Source organism: Pseudorasbora parva, chromosome 9 (assembly GCF_024679245.1).
Source record: "Pseudorasbora parva isolate DD20220531a chromosome 9, ASM2467924v1, whole genome shotgun sequence".
Lineage (NCBI taxonomy): Eukaryota > Metazoa > Chordata > Actinopteri > Cypriniformes > Gobionidae > Pseudorasbora > Pseudorasbora parva.
The window spans coordinates 35078800-35103841 of NC_090180.1; the positions used below are offsets into that span (position 1 = coordinate 35078800).

The 25042-nt window shown below is 39.8% G+C and overlaps 1 protein-coding gene across 2 annotated transcripts; it reads right to left on the minus strand.

Annotated features, from left to right (window-relative positions):
- Nucleotides 1-641: 641 nt before the first annotated feature.
- Nucleotides 642-24943, minus strand: chd8 (chromodomain helicase DNA binding protein 8). 2 transcript variants are annotated; one of them, XM_067452406.1, is made up of 39 exons: nt 24797-24943; nt 23965-24134; nt 22415-23463; nt 21786-22064; nt 21579-21695; nt 20872-21350; nt 20660-20774; nt 19204-19407; nt 18944-19012; nt 18782-18837; nt 18583-18700; nt 18377-18460; nt 17951-18088; nt 17690-17811; nt 16580-16823; nt 11692-11868; nt 11419-11562; nt 11229-11327; nt 10986-11145; nt 10522-10732; nt 10212-10407; nt 9923-10093; nt 9448-9738; nt 9126-9346; nt 8837-9039; nt 8060-8216; nt 7882-7971; nt 7489-7592; nt 7111-7234; nt 6910-6985; nt 6526-6800; nt 6212-6444; nt 4793-5443; nt 3386-3726; nt 3206-3292; nt 2989-3090; nt 2803-2913; nt 1894-1998; nt 642-1770 (listed from the first exon to the last, which is right to left on the minus strand). In XM_067452406.1, exons 3-39 carry the CDS (start codon nt 23366-23368, stop codon nt 1393-1395), a joined length of 7686 nt encoding a protein of 2561 aa, XP_067308507.1. In that variant the 5' UTR covers nt 23369-23463; nt 23965-24134; nt 24797-24943; the 3' UTR covers nt 642-1392. The 2 variants fall into 2 exon arrangements, with proteins under 2 accessions (XP_067308507.1, XP_067308506.1); XM_067452405.1 differs by having other exon boundaries at nt 3386-3732.
- Nucleotides 24944-25042: the final 99 nt, after the last annotated feature.

Sequence of the window (25042 nt, forward strand, 5' to 3'; positions counted from 1 at the left end):
TTTCAACATGTGTCCATTCTATTATCCCACTGGAAGTGACATTTTCTACAGAGTAAACGTTGCTCAAACATAACCAAATATTAGCAATGGATTTATTTAATCCTCCTCATCTCTTTTAATAGATATTTCCTAAAATATCAACAGGCATATTTACTTTAAGTTACAGAGCTCAAAAGGCACCACATAACAGCAATCTATTTGTCTTATACTACAGTAATACTGATCAGTGATAACCACCCAATGGTTAAACCACATGCTGGACAGAGAAGGCAGTTTGCACAAGCTGAGTGGTTCGAAAATGCACAAAAAAAGTAAACATTACATTTATGCAGATTTTAGGATGATGTTTGTGAGCTTTACCAATAAAAACTTCAAATGTGTTGAACATTTGTAAAACCTGACTTACCTCCAACAGGTGTCAAGAAATTCTAACCCTGCCTCATGCTCAATTTCTGTGCTTTTTATTAACTTTTAATGTGTTCGTTTCAACCTTACTTGAATCATCTAAATTTGTTATTAAGATGTCAAATATTACTGATGTCAACTAAAGCTACAAGACATCAACATTGAAAGTACTTGTTATTCAGTAAAACACAATCGTTAATGACTGATATTTTTGAAGTATGAGAGAGAGAGAGAACTTGCTTTTCTACTCAGCATGTATTTCAGCCAGTCAATAAAAAGAGCCTTGAGTGGTCATTATTCAAATAAATACCAACATTTGATGAAATGAATTCGACAGACATCAGTTTCCACTGTAGACTGCTATTCATATTTATATCACAGAGACAGTTGGAGTCAGTTATTGAAACGGGAATAAACGCATAATTTTTGCATCATTGCAGGCATAGGACCAACTCTACTTTGTACAATACAGCCATCATCTGTCTAACATTGTTTCAGTAACTAACCCTAAACCCCAAATCCTACCCCATCCCCACCCCCCAACACACAAAAAAATGATATACATCCAACAAAAACTCTTCACCAGACCGAGGCGCCACTATGGCTCAGCTCAGTGCATGACTATGGATCCTCAAGCACACTGTTAAACAGTTCAGCCTGAGGGTGAGAAACAAAAAGCTCCTTTCCCAGCCAATAAAGGATGAAAGGGGCTTACTCTGGGTATGTGAGACAAATTCATATTTCAGCTGGAATTAAGCACAAAGTGCTGATGAGGTGTAAAGAAAAAATGAAAAAAAAAAAAACGGCACCTGTATCTTTCCTCAATCTACGCAAAACAGTCAAGTACAAATTCAACCCAAGAAAAAATCTGTTACTCCATATTTTAAGCAATAACATCAACAATAATTATAAAAATAATGAAGGCAGAATATAATAAAATAAAAGACTGTCATGATCTCGGTCTACTACATCTAACATGAGATTTGGTCAATCCTCGGAGCTTGAGGAAGAGTCTGAATTTTTCGGTGCCATGATGACATCATCCAAAATGGCCTCTCTGTCTGAACTATCATATCCACCTTGTGACAAACTGTCACCCTCGTCCATATCAAGAGCACTTGGCTCCATCTTCACATCGTAGGCTGGAGTAAGGAAGTGGTGAGATGACGTGAGGTGACCACTGTCATCCAGGTCCTCATCGTCCATCATGTATGCACCATCGGAAACTAAGGTCTCGCCTTCGCCGCCTCCGAGGAGAGGGTCCTCAGTCTGGATCGAAGGGGTGGAGAGGTAATGACGATTCTTTTTGGGGATTGAAGCGTGGGGACTCAACAGTCTGTGGAATAAACTCTCAGGCAAAAAGCCCTGAGATTGAAGAGAAGGATCATATTAATTTCCATAAAATTGATCACTGCCTAAATACATGATACAACCAGGGCAGATGAGGATGATAACCAGACACAATGAGCTAATATAGGAGACACCAACCGAATTGCGAACAGTCTCAGACCATTCCGGTGCTACAGTGTGGTCAGGATTCTCTTCCAGGTGCTCTCTCAGGTCCTGTAGTGCAGGCCCATATATTCCACCAAACTGAAAAGCAACGGAGTGTAAATCATTAAGACCAACTGAACTGCACCAAATACATCAAGAACATTAACTGTCCCAGACGAACCACACTGTAGATTGGTGCATTCATAGATTTTTCATGAATACATAAACTATACTGGACAAAATTATAAATGCAACACACAGGTATTTGCCCCCATTTTTCATGAGGTGAACTCAAAGATCTTAGACTTTTTCTATGTACACAAAAGGACTATTTCTCTCAAATATTGTTCATAAACCTGTATAAATCTGTGTTGATGAGCACTTCTCCTTTGCCAAGATAATCCATCCACCTCAAATAATTTCTCTACCACAAGGCCTCTCCAAATCCATTTTTAGTGTCCTTTTATTGTGGCCAGCCTAACGCACACCTGTGCAATAATAATGCTGTCTAATCAGCATCTTGATAAGCCATATGAGGTGGATGGATTATCTCGGCAAAGGAGAAGTGCTCACTAACAGATTTAGACAGATTTGTGAATAATATTTGAAAGAAATAGGCCTTTTGTGTACATAGAAAAGGTCTTAGATCTTTGAGTTCAGCTCATAAAAAAATGGAGGCAAAAACAAAATTGTTTTAAAAAGATTTTTAAATGTTTTTGAAAGAAGTCTCTTATGCTCACAAAGGCTGCATTTATTTGATCAAAAATACAGTAAGAACATTAATATTGTGAAATATTATTACAAATTAAAATAACCGTTTTCTATTTTAGAATGCCATGTAATTTAGAATCTCATGATTATTCATAAATCATTCTGATATGCTGATAAAACACAAGAAATCACCTTCTTGCCCGTCCTTATGTCTATGACCTTAACTCTCTCACTCCCAGTAAGTGCGGCTCCTTTCTCTACCCTCTTCCTCCTCCTCTTTCTTTTGGTCCGGTTCACCAGTAACTGCACCAACAAAAGGGAAATTATCAGGCGTTTCAGTCAAAAAAAAGGAGAGCTCAACCTGAGTTTAGCACTTACCTCTAGCATATCTCCCTCCACTTCATAATCCGGGTTTTCTTTGAGCCAGTTGGGAAGGTCCCTCCTACGGGGAGCATGGAGAACCCCTTCGGAATCTACCAGCTAAAGGTAAAAAAAGCAGATTATACAACTGGACATATATAATGCATTTCATTTAAATGTTACTTATTCCCCAGACGTAACATTAGGTAAGTTTAATGAGGCTGCATTTCCGTACTTCGTGGTCCTTTCGCTTTTTGCGTGCACTTCCTTCACCGTTTGGCATCAGAGCCTGCTTAGAGAATGTCAACTTCAGCCCTTCCTCCTGAAGAAAACAAACCAAACAAATATTAAATCAGAAGAAAAAGACACCACTGAGGTTCATAACGCTGCATAAAATGTCTGAACACAACCTCACCTTCAGGAGTTTTACTGTGAACTCTGATTCTTGGCCTTCAAGAACTTCTGCAGAAAGGCCACTGTTGCTTTTGCGTGGCACTCGAGGGTAACCCAGTTCATCACTGAGGTCACGCTCTTCAGATGTAGCACTGAGCTGAACATCAGAGACGTAGCGGCGACCTGACGGCCAGTGCCCCATTACAACCAGCGAACAGAGGTTATCTATTCGGTTTATCAACACACGGTCTTTGGGCCAATCAACTCTTAGAGGGTCAGTGAGGGACTCGGCTGCGGTGCCTTCTTGAGACGGTGTGAGTGACAGGAGGCTGTTTTCTTCATCACCATCACACATCTTAAGAGCTGTTGCTGAGAGAACAGTTATTCTAGTTACAAATCTCATACAAATCCGAACAAACTCAATAACCATTACAGCTGGGCAAAGAAAAAAAAGAAGTAAATATAACATTTAGTAAATATATATATATTTTTATCTAAAAAAAATTTTTTTTAATGATGTTCCATTGAAGAAAAAAGTAAGTCTAAGGGTTTTATTTTTTGAAAAAAATAAATTTTAAGTTTAAATTATTCCTTTTAGCTTAAGTAACAAAATGTGTGAGGCACTGTCAAGCTTGATTTATTTCAATCAATCGGTTTAAACAAGAAATCTTGGAACGGAATGGATTTAAAAATGATTAATCCATTTGAGTCAATCAGAATTTAAGAAAGCCCATAATATGGCTTTTTTCATGTAATCAAATATTTTATCAGTATCATTCAAAATGTTGTTTCAAGCAATCACTTGTACTCACAAAGGCTGCATTAATTTGATCAAAAATACAGTAAAAACAGTAACATTGTGAAAGATTGTTGCACTGTAAATAACAGGTATCTATTTTAATATTTCTTGTGATGGCAAATTTGAATGCTGAATATTTTTGTGAAAACAGTGATGCTTGTTTTTCAGGTTTCTTTGAGGTATAAAAAGATCCAAAAGAACATTTTAAATAAAAAACATTTGTAACATAAAATCCTATCACTTTTGATCAATTTAATGCACCCTTGCTTAATAAAAGTATTCTTTCAGAATAACAATACTATGTAACTGTATTGGAATTTTAGTACCAATAGACACAAATCATCATTCTGGCATTCATACAATGAAAAAAGCTGAAAAATGGCCTTGATGGAACTAATTTGACTGTATTTTTACTTCTTGTATAGAACATTTTGACAACATTTTTTTTGATAAATAATGATTCCGCTGTATTACAGAAAAGGGCATTTCAGAACAAATAGCTATAATTTGAATTTTGAGATGCATAATGAACATCATTGAAAGGCTAAGAAATTAATACTAAGAAATTATATTTTAAGCTATACAGTGACAGGTTACCACAAACCAGATTTATATACAGGGTCTCCTCACCTTGTTCTCTCTCTGCATCACTGTCTCCACTATCATCTGAGCTGCCAGAATGACGAGAGGAGGAAGACGAGCCCGAGTCTGAATCGGAATCAGAGTCTGTAGGCCCTTCACCTCTCTCTCCTCCACCTTTTCTCTCACCCGGGCCATTGTTTTTGCTCTTCTTCCAGCCCCATCCAGCCTGGACTCCAACTTTCCCCTCAGAATGGGAGAGGAGCATGGCTGGGGAGTCTGACGGACAGAGGGTCTCCACCCCTAACAGCCGAGACTCATCATCTAGGCTCTCCTCTTTGATACTGGTCGAATCCTGTGACTGACTTAACGCATGAATCTGTGAAGCTGCTTGAGTTTGCTGGTTCTGGAGGTAGTCGAGACGGGCCTGACTGAATGAGTACTGTGGGTCAGAGAAGATCGAGAGTTCAGTGCGGCTGACACCATGTCTAGCCGCAGCTAAGAGCAGCTCATGGTCGTGCTGAGGGATGTTCCACCAGTTGGGCAGGTCTGAGCTAGGTGGTGCCAGACTGAGTCGTTCCTCTAACGATGGGTGGGGAAGAACACGTTCACGTAGACGACACAGCAAGCTGACCCTGTAGAGTGTGCGCGAGGCTCGTTCTTCTGTGATGGGGGCCAGGGATTGGGACAGATCTTGAGATTCTAATTGAGGAGGAAGAGATAACAGTAGAAAATGTGTTATTTAAAATAAAAAAATAAAAAAAGGCTTTTTGTCTAAATAACCAATAATTGAAATTTATGCTCTGCCTTTAACTCATCCAAGTGCACACACACAGTAATGAACACACATACACTATGAACACACATCCAGAGCAGTGGGCTGCCATATTGCTGCAGCGCCCAGGAAGCAGTTGGGGGTTCGGTGTCTTGCTCAAGGGTCTCAACATGACAAGGCTCGTGGTATTGAGGGAGGAGGAGAGCGCTGGTTATGCACTCCCCCAATTGACAATTCCTGCCAGACCGAAGACTCGAACCTGCAACCTTCAGGTTACAAGTTCGACTCTTTAACCATAATTTTTTTGTAATAAAACTTCTTTCAGTTAATTGCCAAGGCAACATTCCCAAATTTAATGTAATCTTTAAGTTTTTCATCTGATATTTACATTTCATTTTAGCTTTGTTTCAGTTACCAGGTATTATTAATAACACTAATGTATATTATTAAAAACAGGATTTGCTAAATATATATGGTGTTGTTTGTGTTTTTAAAGATGAACTTAAAATTATTTGAATTTTAAAATAGGGGAAATAAGCATTCACAATTAAATTTAAAACAAATCAATATTGTTAACATTTAAATATGCATAATATTGGCCGATATGGTACAGATATATTCTGCATCCCTAATCCAAACAAATTTTCCACTGAATTAAATACACTTAAAAGCCAAACAGGTTCTTAATTCAATACCTTCTCCACGTGCAGGCCGAAGGTGGCACACTTTCCGACACATGGACATGAAGCACTTGAAGTAACGTGTCAAACTTTCATCTGTTTTTTTATCAAGCCGAGCAAATGAACGAAAGCGATTCCAGTCCATATGATGCTCATCCCCTTCTACAGCACCTACTTCTTTCTTTATCCTTTCGACGCCAAAGGTCGATACCACCCTGTAAAAATCACACTCCTCCCTACGAGTCCACCTGAAACAGAGAAGCTTATGAGAATGCTAGATAGCAAGACTGAGGAGGATGCTTCAGTAACAGGTTCCTTGAGGAACATACCTTTGTTGTCGTTCTTGCCGGGCAATCTCTTTAAGTTTAGTAGCTTGTTCACACCGCCTACGTCTACGATCACCCTTCTCTGCTGCCTCCATCTTAAGCTGTTCTCGCCTGTAACTGCGTTGGTAGGCTGTGATAAGACGCCGTAGTCTGGCTGTAAGCGATGAGCTCGTTGGCCAGTAACACAAATCAGATGATCCTGAAGATGGCCCCTCGACCTGCATAGGAGCAGAGCGATCCTCCACACAAATCTCACCATCTGCATTCACCGAATCAGCCTGAGGAGCACAGTATCCACATTTATATTATATTTAAATTCTTAACAATAACACCACAAGATAAATGTGGCAGAATTACAAAAAAATAAGTGATTCAAAATGTGCATACCTCTTCATAAACCTCCTTAGTGTGTCTTGTTGCAGGTTTAAATTCTGGATCTTCAGAGTACTTGTCGTAGTCTCCTCTAAGACACACAAAAAAAGGCAAGAAAATCAACTATACTCTTCTAGAAGCTTAAATATAGCAGTCAAACATATAAGCTGTAATATTATAATGCATGTGAAGAGATCAGCTCTATTTGAAACCGACCCCTCCCCAAGCTCTGGGTCTGCTGCTTGCTGCTCCGCATTGATGTCCTGCTCATTTGGACGGCCACATCGCTCAACAAAACACAAGCAGGGGTCAGCACGCATGGTGGTGTACATTTCATATCCTGAAACGGCAAGATACAGAGAGAAAAACACATCAGTGATCTGCAAAACTACATATTTTTGTTTTTTAAGGCTGACAAGTCATTCTTATACCCACAATTCTAAATAAAATCTCCAATATACCTCACTGAGACCGAACAATTTGTTAGTTGTAGATGACTAAAAACATCAGTTTTAAAAGAGTAACATGGGGGCAAAACTTCTTATATAACTGGACACCCTTGAAGATGACATGGTTAATAAAGCCTACACATACCATGCTTATAGACTCCAATAAGCAAACAACGGTCAGCTTCTGCATCCCACCAGCCAGACGGAACATCTTGCTGCTCCATTTCAGGCAACCAGATATCAATATCCCTGCAAGGAAACACACTTTCTAATTTAAAGTTGAAAAATTATGATCTATGCATCAAACAAAACCTAACATTTAAGCTTGGTAGGCGTTAAAAAAAATCCAATGTACAATTTTGTGTATGATGATCCCAATGACCAGTTCATGAAATTTACATTTATGCACACAGCAGATGTTTCCAACCAAAGCAATAATAATGTTTGCATTCAGATGAACATTAATGCATTTAGCAGAGCCTTTTAAACAGTGATTACATTTTTTTTCAAAAGCAATGAAGTCAGATGATGACTATACCTTGCATCAGCTCCTCTTAATACAGAATCAGCGTGATCTCCAATGACCTCCTGCTTAAGGTAATACAGCATACGTACTCTCAGCAACACTCTAAAAAATAGGGAGAGTGAAATTAAGACACTTAAGGTAATATTTAGTTCAGCATAATCAAACAGTGTCCCTGATGGGTCTAACATACTTGTTGCATTGGTGTTTGAGGTGTTTTCTGTAACTGTCATCAAGCAAGAGACTGTCAGGATTGTACTTGCGGATCCACTCAACTTTCTGAACATCAAATGAGCTCTGAGCCTTAACTCTTTTCCCCTTCCTGCCACGAGGGACAGGGATGGACAGACCTGCAAGAAAGAAAAGTCATTATGCACTACTTAAAACATTGTATAGCCAGCTTGGTATGAAACTATTATCTATTAATAAATTAAAAACTATTATCTGTGTTTCAAAACCTGCATAAGCTGCTGCATTCTAATGCTACTTTTCATTATCTCAGACAAAATGACAGAGCGATCATTTATTTCCAAAAGAGAATAGTTTAGTAGCTAATGATTTCCATTATGCATATGCAAAATTTTCTGAATAAATTTTAGCTTTGAATGCTTTTAAATATTTTAACATGTGCGGCTAAATTATACCTGACTGACTGTATGTGATGTATTTTAGTCAAAATGGAGTGTGAGATGATTTTTATAATTATTATACAAACTTTTTTTTGCACCAAGACAATTTTTAAAAATCGCAATTTTTTGAAAATGAGCAATAAGGATTAGTGGAGGGTAATGGCTGCTTCACCACAAATTTGAAAGTGAGAAATGCAACAATCAAAAGGCGAATGTTGTGATAGTGGAAAGGCAGCTTAAATTTCCTCAGGAAAATCTGAAGACCTCTTCTGCTACCTGAGGGTCTTTTTTGGTAGTATCAAAAAGTGCTAATTAAAGATTATAATGAGAGAAAGTCACACCAGAGTGATTAAGCAGAGCCTGTGGTTCTCGTCCATTCTCTGGAGGGGTAATTAGCTCCCAGATGAAGCTCTTGATATTCTCATCTCCACGGTAATGTATCAGACAGAAAACCAGGATGACGCGGCAAATGGTTTCCACATCACGCTCACTGAGACGCCGTTTACAGCGAGCATGAGACAGGATATCCCGCCAGCGCCCCCATCTGTAGAGATAAAGTCATGTTAAAAATGTATGAAATTATAATTCCATGAAGTTTCAAACATGAACAGTTTCTTAACAGCTACAAACCCATAAACAAGTAGGTGTTTCTCCACTCGGAAGCAGTCTGTACGCCCGTAACCTCCACCAGAATGCCGGTCTGAGCGTCGAGAGGCCCGAGATTGACGGGAATTATGGGGTGGGTAGTCATCATCGCTGTCCATGTCAGACAGATCACCACCCTCTCCACGCAGGGTGGAATATTGACGCGTTTGCTTCCTTACTCTTGGTGTGTCGATCACAAGAGTGTTCTGCACAGAGTTTACAAAAAAGAAATCGAGAAATTATTAAAGGGAAAACTTGCAGGGAATAAAGGACAAAGTAACCATGTTTTTGAATCACTACACTGTACCTTCCTGTTGAGAGTGTCCATGTCTATGTCCGCTTTCTTGGCCCACTTCTGCCAGAACTCAGGATCATCCAAAGCAATATCTGTGCGGTTCTCAGATGCCACAAAGCTGGCTTTGGAGAAGGTGGATCCTTTGCCTTCACTCTCTATAGTGATGGTAGTTGCTCTTCTCTGAAGTATCTGATCGATGTCCTCCTCACAGAAACGACTGCCCTCATCGTTCTCATCCATTATGGCTGCATAAGCACCTTTACGAAGCAAATCCTCTATCTCCTTCTTAGAGAACTGCTGGATCTGAGAAAAGTTTACAGCACCATTGAGAAATAATCCACCACAAATGAACCTTTTCTGCCTTGAACTTGCATGTTTAAGGTCAACTATCTAAATCAATATCTTTTACATTTTGAACAGCAATTTTCATCTTTGGGCAAACTATCTTCTAACACAGCAATATTATACAGATTTCTTTTAGTCTTACTCCGTTAACACTGTTGTCCTTGTTTCCACTCATGCTTTGCAGAACGGCTCGATCAAGCCCCAGTTTAAGACTTGCTTTGTCCAACATCTCCCTCTCATAGGAGTTTCTGGTAATAAGACGATACACCTTTACCGCTTTAGACTGACCAATGCGGTGACAACGTGCCTGAGCCTGTATAGAAAAGACAAATTATGAAACTGAAAAGAAACTTGGAACAGAAAACAAGAACAGAATTCTTCTTTAATGCATTGAAATCACTATGAAGATAAAGATGACATGAGATCCTCACTTGAAGATCATTCTGTGGATTCCAGTCAGAGTCGAAAATGACACAGGTGTCAGCAGCAGTCAAATTAATGCCCAAACCTCCGGCCCGGGTACAAAGCAGGAAGACAAAGCGGTCTGAATCAGGTTTACTGAACCGATCGATGGCTGCCTGTCGCAGGTTTCCTCTTACCCGTCCGTCAATGCGCTCATACAGGTATCTGATCAGATAGAAAAATATCTAATTTTAGACCCAGCTTACAAACCAGATGGTGGAATGAAAACTGGCTACAGTTGCTTCTCAAATCACACATTTAACATTTATAAAGCTGTACCTCTTGTGTATGAGGTAGTCCTCAAGGATGTCGAGGCACCGCACCATCTGGGAGAAGATGAGTACTTTGTGTCCGCCAGCCTTGAGGCGAGGAAGCAGCTTATCCAGTAAGACCAGTTTCCCTGCAGAGCGCACCAGAGCCTGGAGATGAAAGTCTGAAGCCATAGGATCATACACCTCCCTCAGCTCAGCCACAATCTTCTCCTCAGCACCTGCACAAATTGTGGGAAATGGACAAAAAAATGAGAACAAACAAATATTAAGGATGAGCCATATTATAATAATTACAAAAAACTAGTATGGTTAACCAATAAGTAAGAGTTTTTTTCATGTGCTACAAGACCAAAGTTGTGACACAGGTGAAGTAAAACCGGTTGTGCACAACAACAACAGCAACAACAACACAAAAACAGTAAGGCTAAAATTGCATAAACAGGAGCAAGGGAACAGCAATACATTCTGTACCTGTAATGAGGTAAGGGTGGTTGCAGCACTTTCGAAGTTCCATCATTGTATTGAGGAGATTGGGTACATTGCTGTTATGTGTAGCTCCCATGCTAAGGAAGCTGAAGTTACGTTCTAAAATAGCACGATAATACTTCTTCTGTACATCGGTCAACTCCACCTAGGTACCACAGAAATAGATGCATTCAGAACTAACAAAAAGCGAATGAATCATATTGAAATAGTCCTGTTGCTCAATCATACCTCAATAATGGTTTCCTGTTTTGGGGCGAGGTTCTTTTCTACATCTTCCTTCAGTCTACGCAGCATCATGGGCTTCAGAATTGACTGCAGTTTCTGGACCTGATAAACACAGACGGTAACAGAATGTTGAGAAACGCTGATGCTCTTAAAAGAGGAATGTTTTCTGCCAAAAAAATACAAGTTTCTATACCTGCTCCTCCGTTTTAAGATCTCCAAACTCGCGCAAAAACTCTATCTCAGAGGGGAACTGGGCTGGTTCCAGAAAGTGCAGCAGACTGAACAGCTCCTCTACTGTGTTTTGAAGTGGAGTGCCTGTCAACAACACTTTATGCTCCTGAAAAGGGAAAGAAGAGAGAAATGTCAATTAATTAACCACGACTATTCTCTTTTTTTTTTGTAACAAACACTTGAATATATTCAGTTTCTAGAGAAATCAAAAAAATATAAGTTGTTAAACTCTTACAAGGTCAAGCATCTTGAGGCTGTCAAGGAGTTTGCAGTTTCTGTTCTTCAAACGATGAGCTTCATCAATAATAACACACCGCCAGGAAATCTCCCTCAGCTCTGGGCAGTCTGATAAAATCATCTCAAAGGTTGTAATCAGAGCGTCAAACTTATAGGCCCCTGGTATCAAGTGTCCCTAGAGAAAACAAAAAAAAGAGCTTGTAAGAATGGGGCTATCAAAATATCCTACAAGTATAAGCAACCTAACTTTCAACAACCAACATATCTTTCTGTCCAGCTGTTTTTTAATATATATAGGTGTGAGTGTGAGTGAGTGTGAGAGCGAGAGCGAGAGATTTATTATGGTTCTGAATTATCTTTCATATTTTTGGATTTTTATACTGTAGTGTGCTTATAATTTTAAGGGGCCAAGCCCCGAAGGGATATTATTAAAGGTGCCCTTGAATGAAAAATTGATGACACCGGTGACGCAATCGCTGGGGATCATTTTTTATGTATGCCCCCAATATTTGCATGTCTAAACATGTGCATTGTCAGGCGGAACTGACGGAGCCGAATCATCGGGACTGCAGATAAACAAGCATCACGCGAGGATAGTGAAAACGACAGCATGTTCCAGGCTGTGCAGGAGACGTGAGGACTTTTCTACCCTTCCCACAGATAAAAAATGTCAATAGTCATGGTTGATGTTTATTATAATCAATACCACAACAATTTAATTTAAAATCGTTCATTTGTTCGGCCCATTTCAAGCAAGCTTTGCTCAGCGTCTTTAACTGAAGAAAGGGGCAATTACAACTATATTCCTGCAAGCAGTAAGTAGTGATTTATCCACTTATTGACTGTTTAAACAATTTCTGATTAAATCGAAAGTTTCTTAGAGAGACCGCATTTTCTAGATAACACAAGATGCTTACAGTAACAACAGGAAACTCCAAGTACCATACAAAATTAAATAGTGTGTCTAATGACAAAAGTTGTATTTTGTAATACTAAATAATATTAACCTTAGATCCGTTGCTTACAGATCGTTCATTCGATCCTTCTAGCGAACGTCACCTTTTCCACCATATAAGTTAAAACGATAGTCATTTGACAAGGCTATTCATTTTGTAAAAAAAAAAATTATATATATATAGGGCCGGGACTCGATTAAAAAAATGTATCTAATTAATTAGAGGCTTTGTAATTAATTAATCGAAATTAATGGCATTTTAATTGCATATAAATATTTGACCTGAGAAATTTGAGAAGTGATTTTTCACATGTATTTGTAGTATACCGTTGAATAATGACTGAATACATAAGCTTAATCAACAAAATATTGTTTATTTATTTCAGTCCAGCAGACCAGTGTAGAGCCCTGCACGGGCCTCAAATCTAGGCCCTAGCCCGGCCCTGGCCCGAGACGCTAAGGCCCTAGCCCGGCCCGTGTCTGACAGCTTATCAAAATTCTCGGCCCGAGTCCGACTGGAGCCCGTTTTTTTTTTTTTTTTTTTTTTTTTCAGCCATTAAAATAGTTCTGTTTTGTTTTTAATGTCAAAGTAGTTATATTTCGTTTCGTTTCTTTATTGAGTTAATTTAGAAAAATGTTTAGAGCATTTTTTTGTTTGTTAAATTATAGTTTTAATTTTTTTTAAGTGACGACCAAGCGACAAGCGGCCGACAGTGAGTTAACCGCATATTAAATCTATTTAGTCTCTCAAATCAACTCTTGACTTGTCTTGCCTATAATAAAATCTTTCATCACAATGTTAGTTAATTTCGCCAACTATTACCACACCAGTAGCCTAAAAGGCATTTTTGACTAGCTGAGGCAGGCTGATTCTGCTCGCGGCTCTCGCAAACGGAGCTAAACAATCTAAAAACAAATAATAAAAAAAAGAACATGCAGGTTGTCTTATAGCCTACCTTACACCTACGCAAAATGAATATAAATCCGATCTTCAATTCCCGTGGTATATGCTCATTTAACAGCAACCGAAGCAAAAGATTCAAGATGCATTTTATTCAGCAGCTTATTTCAAATTCAAAGACCACATAAGAAAGCGCGCACTGGTAAGATCATAAGTCTCATTCATTTTTATTGAAGATGATTGTGTTTTTGAGCATCTAAGACTTATTTTAAGTTTCATTTACGGCCATTTGCGTTGGCTTGCAGTAGTCATTTGCGGCGATGCGTGCAGCGCCATCATATCTATCTGACTACAACATATAGCCCATAACCCTCTCACACGTTTATTTTTTAACTGTTGCCAGGAGTAAAATGTATACATGTGGTTTAAACAACCAGATAGGCTACATTTACATTTGTCCAGTTTCGTCTGAAATGCTTTCATCCTTCTGAATTGGTTTGTTTAGTGATCGGACTACATTGATAGCCCTGTTCATTAATAGCAGCAGACGCCCCGCGGATGACACGCAACAGAAACGCCACGCTCACACCACGCTTGCAGTGTGTCTCCGGCCTTAACTCTAGCAGCTGCGCTGAAGAAACGCACGCTGCTGCTGCTGGCGCGGACTCTGAACATGCTCTGAACACTGTGCGAGCCATCTTGACAGTCGCGTTAGCTATTATGGTCTCGTGTTCACCAGCGCAGAACATCTCATTGTTCCTTTTAATTAATAAAATAAATATAAAAAGAAGGAGAAGCCTCAAAAAGGCCCAAAGCCCGGCCCGCGTTTTAGGTATGACGTGAAAATTGGCCCGAAGCCCGGCCCTAGGGGCGTAAAAAAGTCGGGGCCCGTCGGGCTCGGGCATAAATGCAGGGCTTTAGACCAGTGCAATGTTTGCCATTAAGTTTAGCAAAAGCATATTTGTGATATTTGAGGCTCGATGTGCTGCGGTGATACGCAAATTCCTTGTTGTATATCTTGCACACAACCATGCTCTTGACGACGCTTCCATTCTTTCGTTTTTTTAAAACAAAATTTCCCATCCACAGGGCCAAGCAAAACAGTCTCATCAGCTTCTTCGTTCATGTTCACTCATGCCCTGCGTCTCAATCAGCTCCCTAGTTCACTAGTCAGGGTACTGATCAGGACATAAGTCAATGGGCTGACTCCCTGATCAGTGCCCTGACTATTGAATTAGGGAGCTGATTGAGACGCACTCATGGTTTGTTGTTGTCGTGACTCCGGAGCGAGCGCTAGTTGGTGTTCCAGTATAATCGGTCCGTCGAAACTCATTCATTGAAAAACGTTCCACGGTGCAAAAATAAGTGTGGTTAAATTATTATTATTATTTTTTGTAATTAATTAACGCGTTAAAGTCACGTAATTAATTAATCTTAATTAACCCGTTAAAGTCCCGGCCCTAATATATATATATATATATATATATATATATATATATATATATATATATATATATATGTGTGTGTGTATGTGGTTGTGTGTGTGGGGGGGGGGGGGGGGGGGGGCTTTCTTGCTTGCGGTTGCCAGATTTCAATAATTGCAATAATTGAATTCCCCCAATCAGAGCTTTTCTGTGAAAAGAACACGTATACTATCCAGTGTTTCACCTAAATTTACAATCTGGCAACCATATGCACGCGAGCTCTCTCTGGTGCGCGGATAATTTGAAAACACCAATAAACAAATAAGTTTATCAATCTGCATTGGAGATTTTCTGCTTAAAGTGTCATTCAATCGGTCTGTGTTCTGTCAGGACTCACGAGCCGCTTCGCTGAACAACTAAACTGCTGTGCTGTGAGCTGCTGAAATAAGCCAATCAGAGCAGAGCTCAACATTAATATTCACAACTCTTCCAATTAAGGCAAAAACAGAGCATTACTTCCTAGGGACAATTTATAGGGTTTTAAATGGACCTGTAATGTATCTGGACAATTTTTGTCCTTAAATAAGCCACATACCCTCTATGTAGATATCAGAGAACAATTTAACATATTGTTTCAACTCATTCTAGGGCACCTTTAATATAAAAGAATATTATTATTCCCGAATCGGAGTCAATGAAAAGATATTTGGACTGAGCTGCACAGAAATGACAGAACAGAATTTTTTTACCTACGGGTGAAAAAAAAATTGTCACAAAACTAACGAGGTTGACCAAATATTGATTTTACGGCTGTATATTGGCCAAACTTTGATCAATCTAAACGTAAATTGGTACGCTTCATTGGAACCATGATCTGAGGGTCCATGCCAAATTTGGGAACAGCATCACCTTCAGGTGATGAGATCTGAAAAATGTTTATTTCTGCTAATAACTTTTAAACAGTTTGTAAGAAAATCTTGGTGTCAATGGATTCCTCATGCCATGCCGAATCCATGGATTCCAGTTTTGCCAGGATCGGACAAACCATGTGACAGCCATTTAGAATTCTGTCATACATTACAATATCTTAAAATATTTTACATATCTTCACAAAATTTGATGGGGATGACTGACTATATGTCCTTCAAGTTCCTGAGAAATTTGAAAACTTTGGCATCTCTTTGAATACACATCTGTCCAGTGGCGCAACAAGATTATTTCATTTCTGCTTTTCTGGTCACGAGTATGAGGTAACTCAGCTCTGTTTATCATATTAGATACATTTAGGTGTAAGAGTAAAGTGTTTACGCAAAATAAAACGGAAAAAAAAAACAGAGAATTTGAGGGTAACACGGATATAAGACAATTCACAGGCGACTCCCTCACACGTCCCGGTGCCTTGGTTACATAGCAATTTTCTCACGATTTACAAATAGTTGGAAACATTTGGAAAATTGCAAGTACTCAACTAAACAAAATATATAACACTGGCCTGATGTTTTTTTTGCTGCACAAATCCTACATAGTTTTAGTTCATATTAACACCACACCTACTCAGTAATGATCGAACTGATGAGAAAGAAACAAGGAATGCATCTACACCAACCTTGTCATCTTTGCAGTACATTTCATACTGCTGGATCATCTGTCTACTGGCCAGACTGCCGTGGTAAACTATAGCATTCATATCAGTCCAAGTGGAAAACTCTCTTTCCCAGTTTGTGATAGTGGACAGAGGGGCAATGATGAGGAACGGCCCCTGGACCCCTGTGGCAAACTCCTCTGACAGCAGGGCTATGGATTGAATGGTCTTCCCCAGACCCATCTCATCTGCCAGGATGCAGTTTTGCCTGTGTGGAAAGTGACAAAAACAGAAGAGAGGGTGTTAAATTGAATAAAGAGGAACATTCTGTCCAGAAAACCCCCCACAAAATAAATAATAAAACAGTTCAACCCTATCGCTTTGCCAATCCATTCAATCTCAGCACTAAAATAACTATTACTGACCATAAAATTGTTTGATGAATACAATTTTGTTGACCACAGTAGATTGTACCATGGACAAAATCAATTAAGAGACTTCATAATCAATTGTGGCTCATTTCTTAGCACTATCTTCACCTATACCTGTAGTCCTGCCAGAATGAGATAGTAATGAAGAAATAAGCCTGCATTTATCATTTGAATAAGACCATAATTTAAACAAGGACCCCAGGGTGACTGTTCTGATAAGGATGCCCACGACAATTATCCGGAGGCTGTTGATGTGTCCAAATAGTATGCTGTCAAATTATTTCCTTATGATATTGTATCTCTGAGCTACTGTCTGCTCACTGCTGTATCATTTAATCAGTAGCAGGTGGTATTTATATGTGAGGGGGCGGGAAAATTTTTATTCTAGAAAGCATTTTTATGCACCCCAGAACAGTGAATGAATCATCAATATTTTTTGTTTTGAAAAAGCTAAAGAATTTCCTGGAAGAGAAAGCTGGCTATTTAAAAAGTCATACGTGTGTTTATTTTTGTCAACTAGGATTATATAAGCCTACTTGTTTATCAGAGCTAAAAGACATGGGTTAAAAAGGTACAAAAAACTGTCACATTTAAACATTCACCAGATGATGATTTTTAAAAGGTGTGTATGTCTTTAAAAACCCTTTTTTATTGATAAGCTTCGATTGTCATCACTTCTATTGTGTATCAGCAGGGTAATTACCTGTTGTACCAGTTAAAGAGCAGCCAGTTAACTCCCTCCAGCTGGTACTCTCTCAGCTGGTTTCCATTCTTATACTCTCTGGACTCATCGAGCTTCTTCCAGGCACTTGCAGCAGGTCGAGGCTGATGGAAGAGGAAGTTGTGTTAATAATTCACCACTGTCGTGTCTGTTTCTTAATGAAAACTAAAGAATACAGACAGGGTGAAAATGCTCTGGTGACCAGGCACTGAGAGGACAGATAAAAGCAAGAGAGTGTCTCACAGTTCTTTTGAGTCTGGGCAGGCGACTTTCAATCTTCCTGAATTCTTCCACTTTGCCTTCATCTACATCCTCCTTCAGCTCCCAAGTAGCATCTTCATAGGGCAGAGAGCACCACTTCACCAGGTAGTACACAACCGGCTAGAAGAGGGAAAACAGTGTTTTTGGCAGTTGAATATGTGCAATTTTAATTAAATGCGATTAGATAAGAAGAGGTACCAAGAAACAATGTCGTAAGCAAACACAATGTCTTTTTAAATCACACAGCACTGCAATCATTTTTGGCTATCCACAGTAAACCAGTGTCTGATTCAAGATCAAAAGACTAATGAATGAGTCAAACTGACTTCCACACTATTGCATTATCGGTTTGAAGCAAGCTTCTTATTTGATATATGAAAATTGAGTCTGCAGACGATAAATCCTTACCTCCCCATTGTCTTTATCAACACTATGTGATTCATCCAAAATACGATCAACTTCCACATAGTCTGGATTGAAAGGTTCCTCATCCTAAAACAGGAAAGTTCCAGATATACTTATAAAATATCCTCAAAATTTGTGAGATTTTATAAAGCCACATGACTTGTATGTACTAGTAATATTTGCCCAATTTCAACTATACAGGGACTCACTTCTTGGAATAGGTTCCTCATTTGTGCCTGTTTTGTCTTGAATCTTTTCATCTTCTGATGGATCCTTTTGTCTCTCTCCAGCTGCTGAAGACTGGCCCATTCACAGTGCATGTATGAGCTAGAAAAACATTACAATATTTTCAAGGGATAAGCATTCCATTTCTACAAAAAATGGTTGAAAAAACAGATGATGACTTACTAGTTTTTATATTTGACAAAAAATTCCTCCACATTAGTATACTGTCCTGGAGACACCTGCATAAGGACAAAAGAAATACCATGAAGGTTCAGTCAGAAAAACTAGTATAAGATTTCAGAAAAATGTTGTGAATGACAGCAAGTGGCATGAACAGATACTTGCCTCCTTTTTGGTCACCCGCATGGACAATATTTTATCCACAATAGCAGCATCCTCCTCACTTGGGTTCTCCTGCAACAAAAATCAGAAGCATAAAGATAAAAAGGATCGTTACATACACATAAGCATTATTTTTTTATGACTGGTGGCATTGTGCCAAACTGTAAATAGCCGATACAATTCTGGCAAAACCAGTTATGAAAAGGAAACAAATGGCAATAACCAAAAATGTTCAACTCGCTATGACTAGTGTGCTGACGCACCACAAAAAATTGCATGCTTGGAAGACCATCCCCATCAAGCTCCTGCTGGAGTTCCGCTCCCATGGACTGGACGTGCCCTGCAGCGGACACAGGAGTTGTGGTCACATCAACGTCTGCATCCATTTCATCTTCATCATCTGTTATTTTAATATCCAAATCCTCTGTGTACTTCTTCCGCTTCACCTGGCGGTTAGAACGTCGCTTCTGTTGGGAGAACAGAATCACAACGAATCTGGTTTATGGCATTATTCAAATGCTTTATATTGAAAATTCATGTCACACAATGCACTTCTAATACCTGCTCACATTTACAACCCTTCAATGGCTTAAAGCTGGGATAGGTAGGACTGATCTTAAACACTTTTGTCCAAATTTGTTTAAACTTTCTTTATATGTCAATACATAATTAAAATGTAAGTACCCTGAAAAGGAAAGTATAAAAATCGAGTGACTCTAGACTTTTCAATCTGCAATAAACACCGCTCATTTTTTAATCATTGCTGGCTGTATTTCTGCTGGAGAGGTAATCTTTCATTTTGATTAACAAAAAAATTGGTTTATGTTTTCATGAAGCTCCAAGTATCAAGAGCACATGAAGCTGCCTAATATAGCTAACATAACATTACTTAGCATAAAGTTACAATGTTATACACTTAGCCATTAGTAGAGATGATAAATACACAATATGCTTAGCTCAAGTTGATCGCTGTCGTGTTGAATTTCGCAAAATTTAACTTTAGATAACAAAATGCATGTGTAAAAGCTAGTACACCGCATCCAGGAACTTTTTTTTAGAGCTAAGTTAGCTTTAGCTACTACTAATCAACAATTCTTTCATCGTGGAAACTCATACATGCAAAACACAGTATATGTTATGAATCTTACACGAAATTCATCTTCATTACAGTATAACTGATGTTATTGGAAAAACATGATGATACCCGTTTTCTTTGCCTTATAAATATAACTAGCTCGTTACCAAATCAAACAACAATATATTTTAAACTTTACCAGTATCTGTATTCTAGCTTGATAGTGAGCACTAAAAGACATCTTATTTGTTTATATTCATACTGATAAAGTTAGATGTTTTATTACATGTGATTCTGACATGATGTCACTACATGCACACTGCTCGTCTGAGGTAAATAATGTGTCTTCTAGATGAGCGGCCGGAGTAGCGTGTTCATGTATTTTGGGGGCGTGGCTTTGGAAAGAGCCCAGAAGGGAGAAGGCAGAGTGAACGGAAATAATGAGCTGTCTTTAAAACAGTTGTAAGAGGTCTACAGACACTCATTTTTTATACTTTCTTTTTCAGAGTACTCACATTTTAATTATGTATTGATATATAAAGAAAGTTTAAACAAATTTGGAAAATAAGTTTTTTAACCAATTCCTACCTATCCTACCTTTAATATGGCACATATGAGACAGTAATAAGTAAAATGTGCAATACCTGTGACATTTCTTCCTCCAGTGTGCGGGGTGAAACAGGAGGGCTTAGATCTACGTCTGAGTGGTCAGAGGATGGATTTCTTTTCCTTTTTTTACCACCCACTAGAGTGATGGTGCTATAGAGAGGGAATAAAGTGTAAGAACAAAAACAGGCAGAGGCAAATACATCAATGAGTCAAGCTCTTCTAGGGAGGATAAGAAATCATAACTTACTTGAGCTTAGTTTTGGATTTACTTTTACTGCCTCCACCTCCAGCAATCACTCCTGGAGTCTTCGCCTTAGATTTCTTGTCTCCTCCCACCACAACTCTCCCTCCTCCCACACTTGGGCTTTTCTTCTTGCTCCCTGCACTACCACCACCACCTCCTCCTTTCTTTTTTGCTCCAGCAGCCCCTGCAACACCCTCTAGGTCTGCTGAGGTCTGTCCGGCAGGCAGTTCGTCCTGGTTGAGCACACGGGGGATGTTCCTTTCGCCCCTGGCTTTGGCCCGTGCGATGGCCTCAGCAACAATGCGATTTGCTTTCTCCTGCTTGCACAGGGTTTCTACTCTCCGCACAGGCTCCTGGGCCTTTGCCAGGCGTACACCGGAAGATGCAGCTGTAGTGGTGGTGACGGATGCAGAGCCGGCAGCCGAGGTATTGATAACTTTAACCACAGAAACAGTTCCACCAGCACTGGAAACAGTGTTTGACTGCAGGGAAAAAGTGATTTTACTTCAAACACTATTTTGTCAGCATCTCAACAAAATGGTTGGAGACAAGAACAACAGATATATATATTTAAGAAAATTGTATACATAATATCGAACGTTTTTAAACACCTTTAAAACAATACTTTATATTCTTCAGATTCCAAGTGGTACACAAATAATAGCATGAAAGATCACAGAGCCATAAAACAGACATGAAAAATGTCCTACCTGTGGCTGCAGCAGTAGTTTAAGAGGCACTGCTAGTCTTTGTCCTCCTTGGCCTTGAGAAATCTGCACCACCTGAGGGCTGCCACCAACATTAGCTGCCCCAGAAACCAATTGAAACTGTGGAAAACACAGAAAAAACTTCTCTTCACCACCGGGTTAAAAGGAAAAGCACATCTTCCAACACACATGCCTTGTCCTTCCACTCACCTTGGCTCCCTGTTGGTTGGGCTGCTGTTGAACTTGCAGCTGAATGGTGAGCACTTTCGGCTGTGCACCCGTTTGACCCCCCTTAGCTTGAGCGAGAGCTGCCAGCTGGCCTCCCTGCAGGACCAACTTCCCTGGCAGAGAGCCCAACACCAGCCTGTGCTGCTGGCCCTGCTGACCCACCCCTGCAGCTGAGGTTCCCCCTAATGTCAGCGTCCCAGCCTGGCCAGCTCCACCTTGCGAGGGCTGCTGTAGCACCAGAGTGATCCTCTTTGCTTCACCCTAAATTGAGAAAGAGGGGCTATTAGGATTCTGAAAGCAAATAAAAAAATACAAACTGCTACAAAGAGTGCCGAGACCAGTGTTATTTAGGATCCATTGCATTAAAGTATTCATTGAAATATATTTTGAATAATTTTATTTTTAGTAGTTTTTTTATACCTATATATTTTTTAAAGTAATTTTAGTTCTTCAAATTTAACATATTAGAAATGTTGCCTTGGCAACAAGCCAAATTAAAATATTTTTAAAAAATAGTTTCAAATTAACAGTTATTTACTTCAAGTAACCAAAGTGTTATTTTTCTGGTTTGAGTGTTCAGTTAAATGAGAATAACCCTGGCGGAGACTGACCTGCTGTGGGACTGCTGAAAGTGTGACACCTTGAGGTCGGACGGTCGCTGCTGTCGTTCCAGGGGAAGTAACAGTCGATGTTTGGGCCTGTGTTTGTACTGGGGTTTGCAATGCCATCTGTGTCTGAGGCTGCACCTGCGCTTGAACCTGTGCTGGCTGTGATGGTGACTGCATCTGCGTCTGTGCAGGCATCTGCACCTGCGATTGGGTCTGGGGCATTGAGGTTAGTAACACCTGCTTCATCGGGCCATTTGAAGTCTGAACCAGCCTTTGGACTCCAGTGCCCACTTTGACTTGCCCCTGCCCAGGAGACGTTGCATTTAATACAGTCCCCCCGGAAACAACCGCCATCCCTGGCCTAAGAGGGGTCCCTGTCAGAACTCTAGCGAGGGTGACTTTGCCTGGAGAGCCTGTGGCTCCTGTGACACCCTGCAGTACTTGAGTCTGACCCTGAGGGCCTTTCAGAATTACAATTTTTGGACCCGACTGCCCTGCTCCCTGTTGCGTAACAGCAGTAATTTGCTGAGTCTGCAGTTGCTGGGTGGTGACCTGAGCCCCTGACACAGGTACTCCAAGGGGGGAGCTCAGCAGGACCGTTGCCGCCCCACTGCTGTTACTGGCCACTGAGAGAGAAGGCTGAACGGAAATCTGAGCTGGGTTAACAGAGACTTCATGCGACATCTGGGTGGCCTGCTGTGTTGGAAGGGTCTGCAGTGGGACAGCGACAGGAGCTGCAACAGGTGTCGGGATTAGTGCTGGATCTGTGACAACATCACTGAGCATGGGGACACCAGGATCCGGTGTGGGATCCATAGGTGGGTCCACTTGGCCCAGTGCCAACTTCAGTGCCTCCTCGACTGGGTCTGAGGAGCCCTGGGAGAAGGCATCCTCTGGCAGGGAATCCAAATTGAACAGTGGTGTGTCATCAAAGAGGTCCATAATAGGGTCTGCCATATTGTTAAAGAGTTTGTGAAAAAAAGCAAAGAATGTGTGATATCCAGTGTCGGTACAAAAACATCCAATGAGTCTGAAGAGATTCTGTAGGTATGCTGTTAATGAAAGGAAGAGAAACAGAGATTAACTGTAAGCACTCTTATTAAGATTTTAGTCTGGATCAAATTTATGCAGCAAGGATGTAATTAAATAATTGACCTTATTTATCTCACACACACACACACATACATATTTTATATATATATATATATATATATATATATATATATATATATATATATATATATATATATATATATATATATATATATATAAATAAAGCACTTATTCATTTTACGCTGTTCAATAAATTACATGTTAATGATAATAATGATAATAACTTACATCTGCATACATTATTTAGCATGATTACATCACATACAGCAGGCTTTATAGAGTGAGTATGTGTGTATATACAAATCTCACTAGTATCAAGTTCACATTTATAGATCATAACTCTTATAGCTCGTCTTCTAGTACTAATATTGCAAACATCCATCATACCTAATATCTAAATTCCAATGTATTGCATTCCACTGGATGACAGGTAAACTTACCTGAAATTAATGATCAGGGAGCGAGGAACAGGAAAAGAGAGTCCACCGGTTTACCCTCCTTGACTCTCTCTTCCTCCCCTCTATCCTCTCCTACTCTCTGAAGTTACTTTTTGCTTCTCTGGTTGGAGCGAACACCAAGAGATCCATCAATAAATGTGTGTATTGATGCTCTGGAGAACACAAGGGAAAAATGGCAGGAAAACACATTAATTAAATAAATTTATACTAAAGAGTTGCTACATCTTGTTGAATGACAGTACTCTCACTTCACATGGCATCATGTCTGACTGATCTGGATGTGTCTTAACGGGTATCATAACGTTGTTTTTAAAAGTCAAAGAGAGCTAATGTGTATTGTGTCATTGTATTTAAAGTCAATCGCAAATCATATAATTGATTTTTAGATAAAATTAATTAATACTGCCTCCCTTGCCTTGACATCAATGTGGAACAACAGTCCTAAACCAGAGACTCGACAAACCCCATCAATGTTCACAATGGCGATTCCTATTGCTATAAATGCTAAATATGTGCTTGATCATTTTGGTTATCTCTGACGGCCGATTCAAGCTGTATCAGTCAGCCTCCATCATTCATAATACATCTCACAGTCTCTCGTTCGGACTCTCTTTCAATCTCTCTCATCAACAAACCGGACCAAACCAAAGGCAACGTGCTACAAAAACCATAGCCCGACTACGAACAGACATGGACAAGGCCGCAAAGCTGTTTCGACTTGGCTAGGGCGTATTTTCTACTAAAATATGCCCTAATAACGCTGCCATCCACTGCCCCAACTTTCCCCGCAATAATTTCGGGGTGCTAAATTTACCTTTGCATCGACACACATGGCTTTCTCCGTCTCACAACACTGTACGATTACAGGAAACGGCCAGCGTAGAGCAGGAACTAACTTCTTGCCAGCGCTAGGTCGAACGCGCAGCCCCCGATCTCATCTGCTGTTCGCTGATTGGCCCATCTTCAGAAGGGCTGTCAAAAGGTAAACATTACATTGGTGGAACAAGTTGTCTGTCATTCCAGTGTGCGGAATTACAGGGCGGGAGACATTAATGGGTAT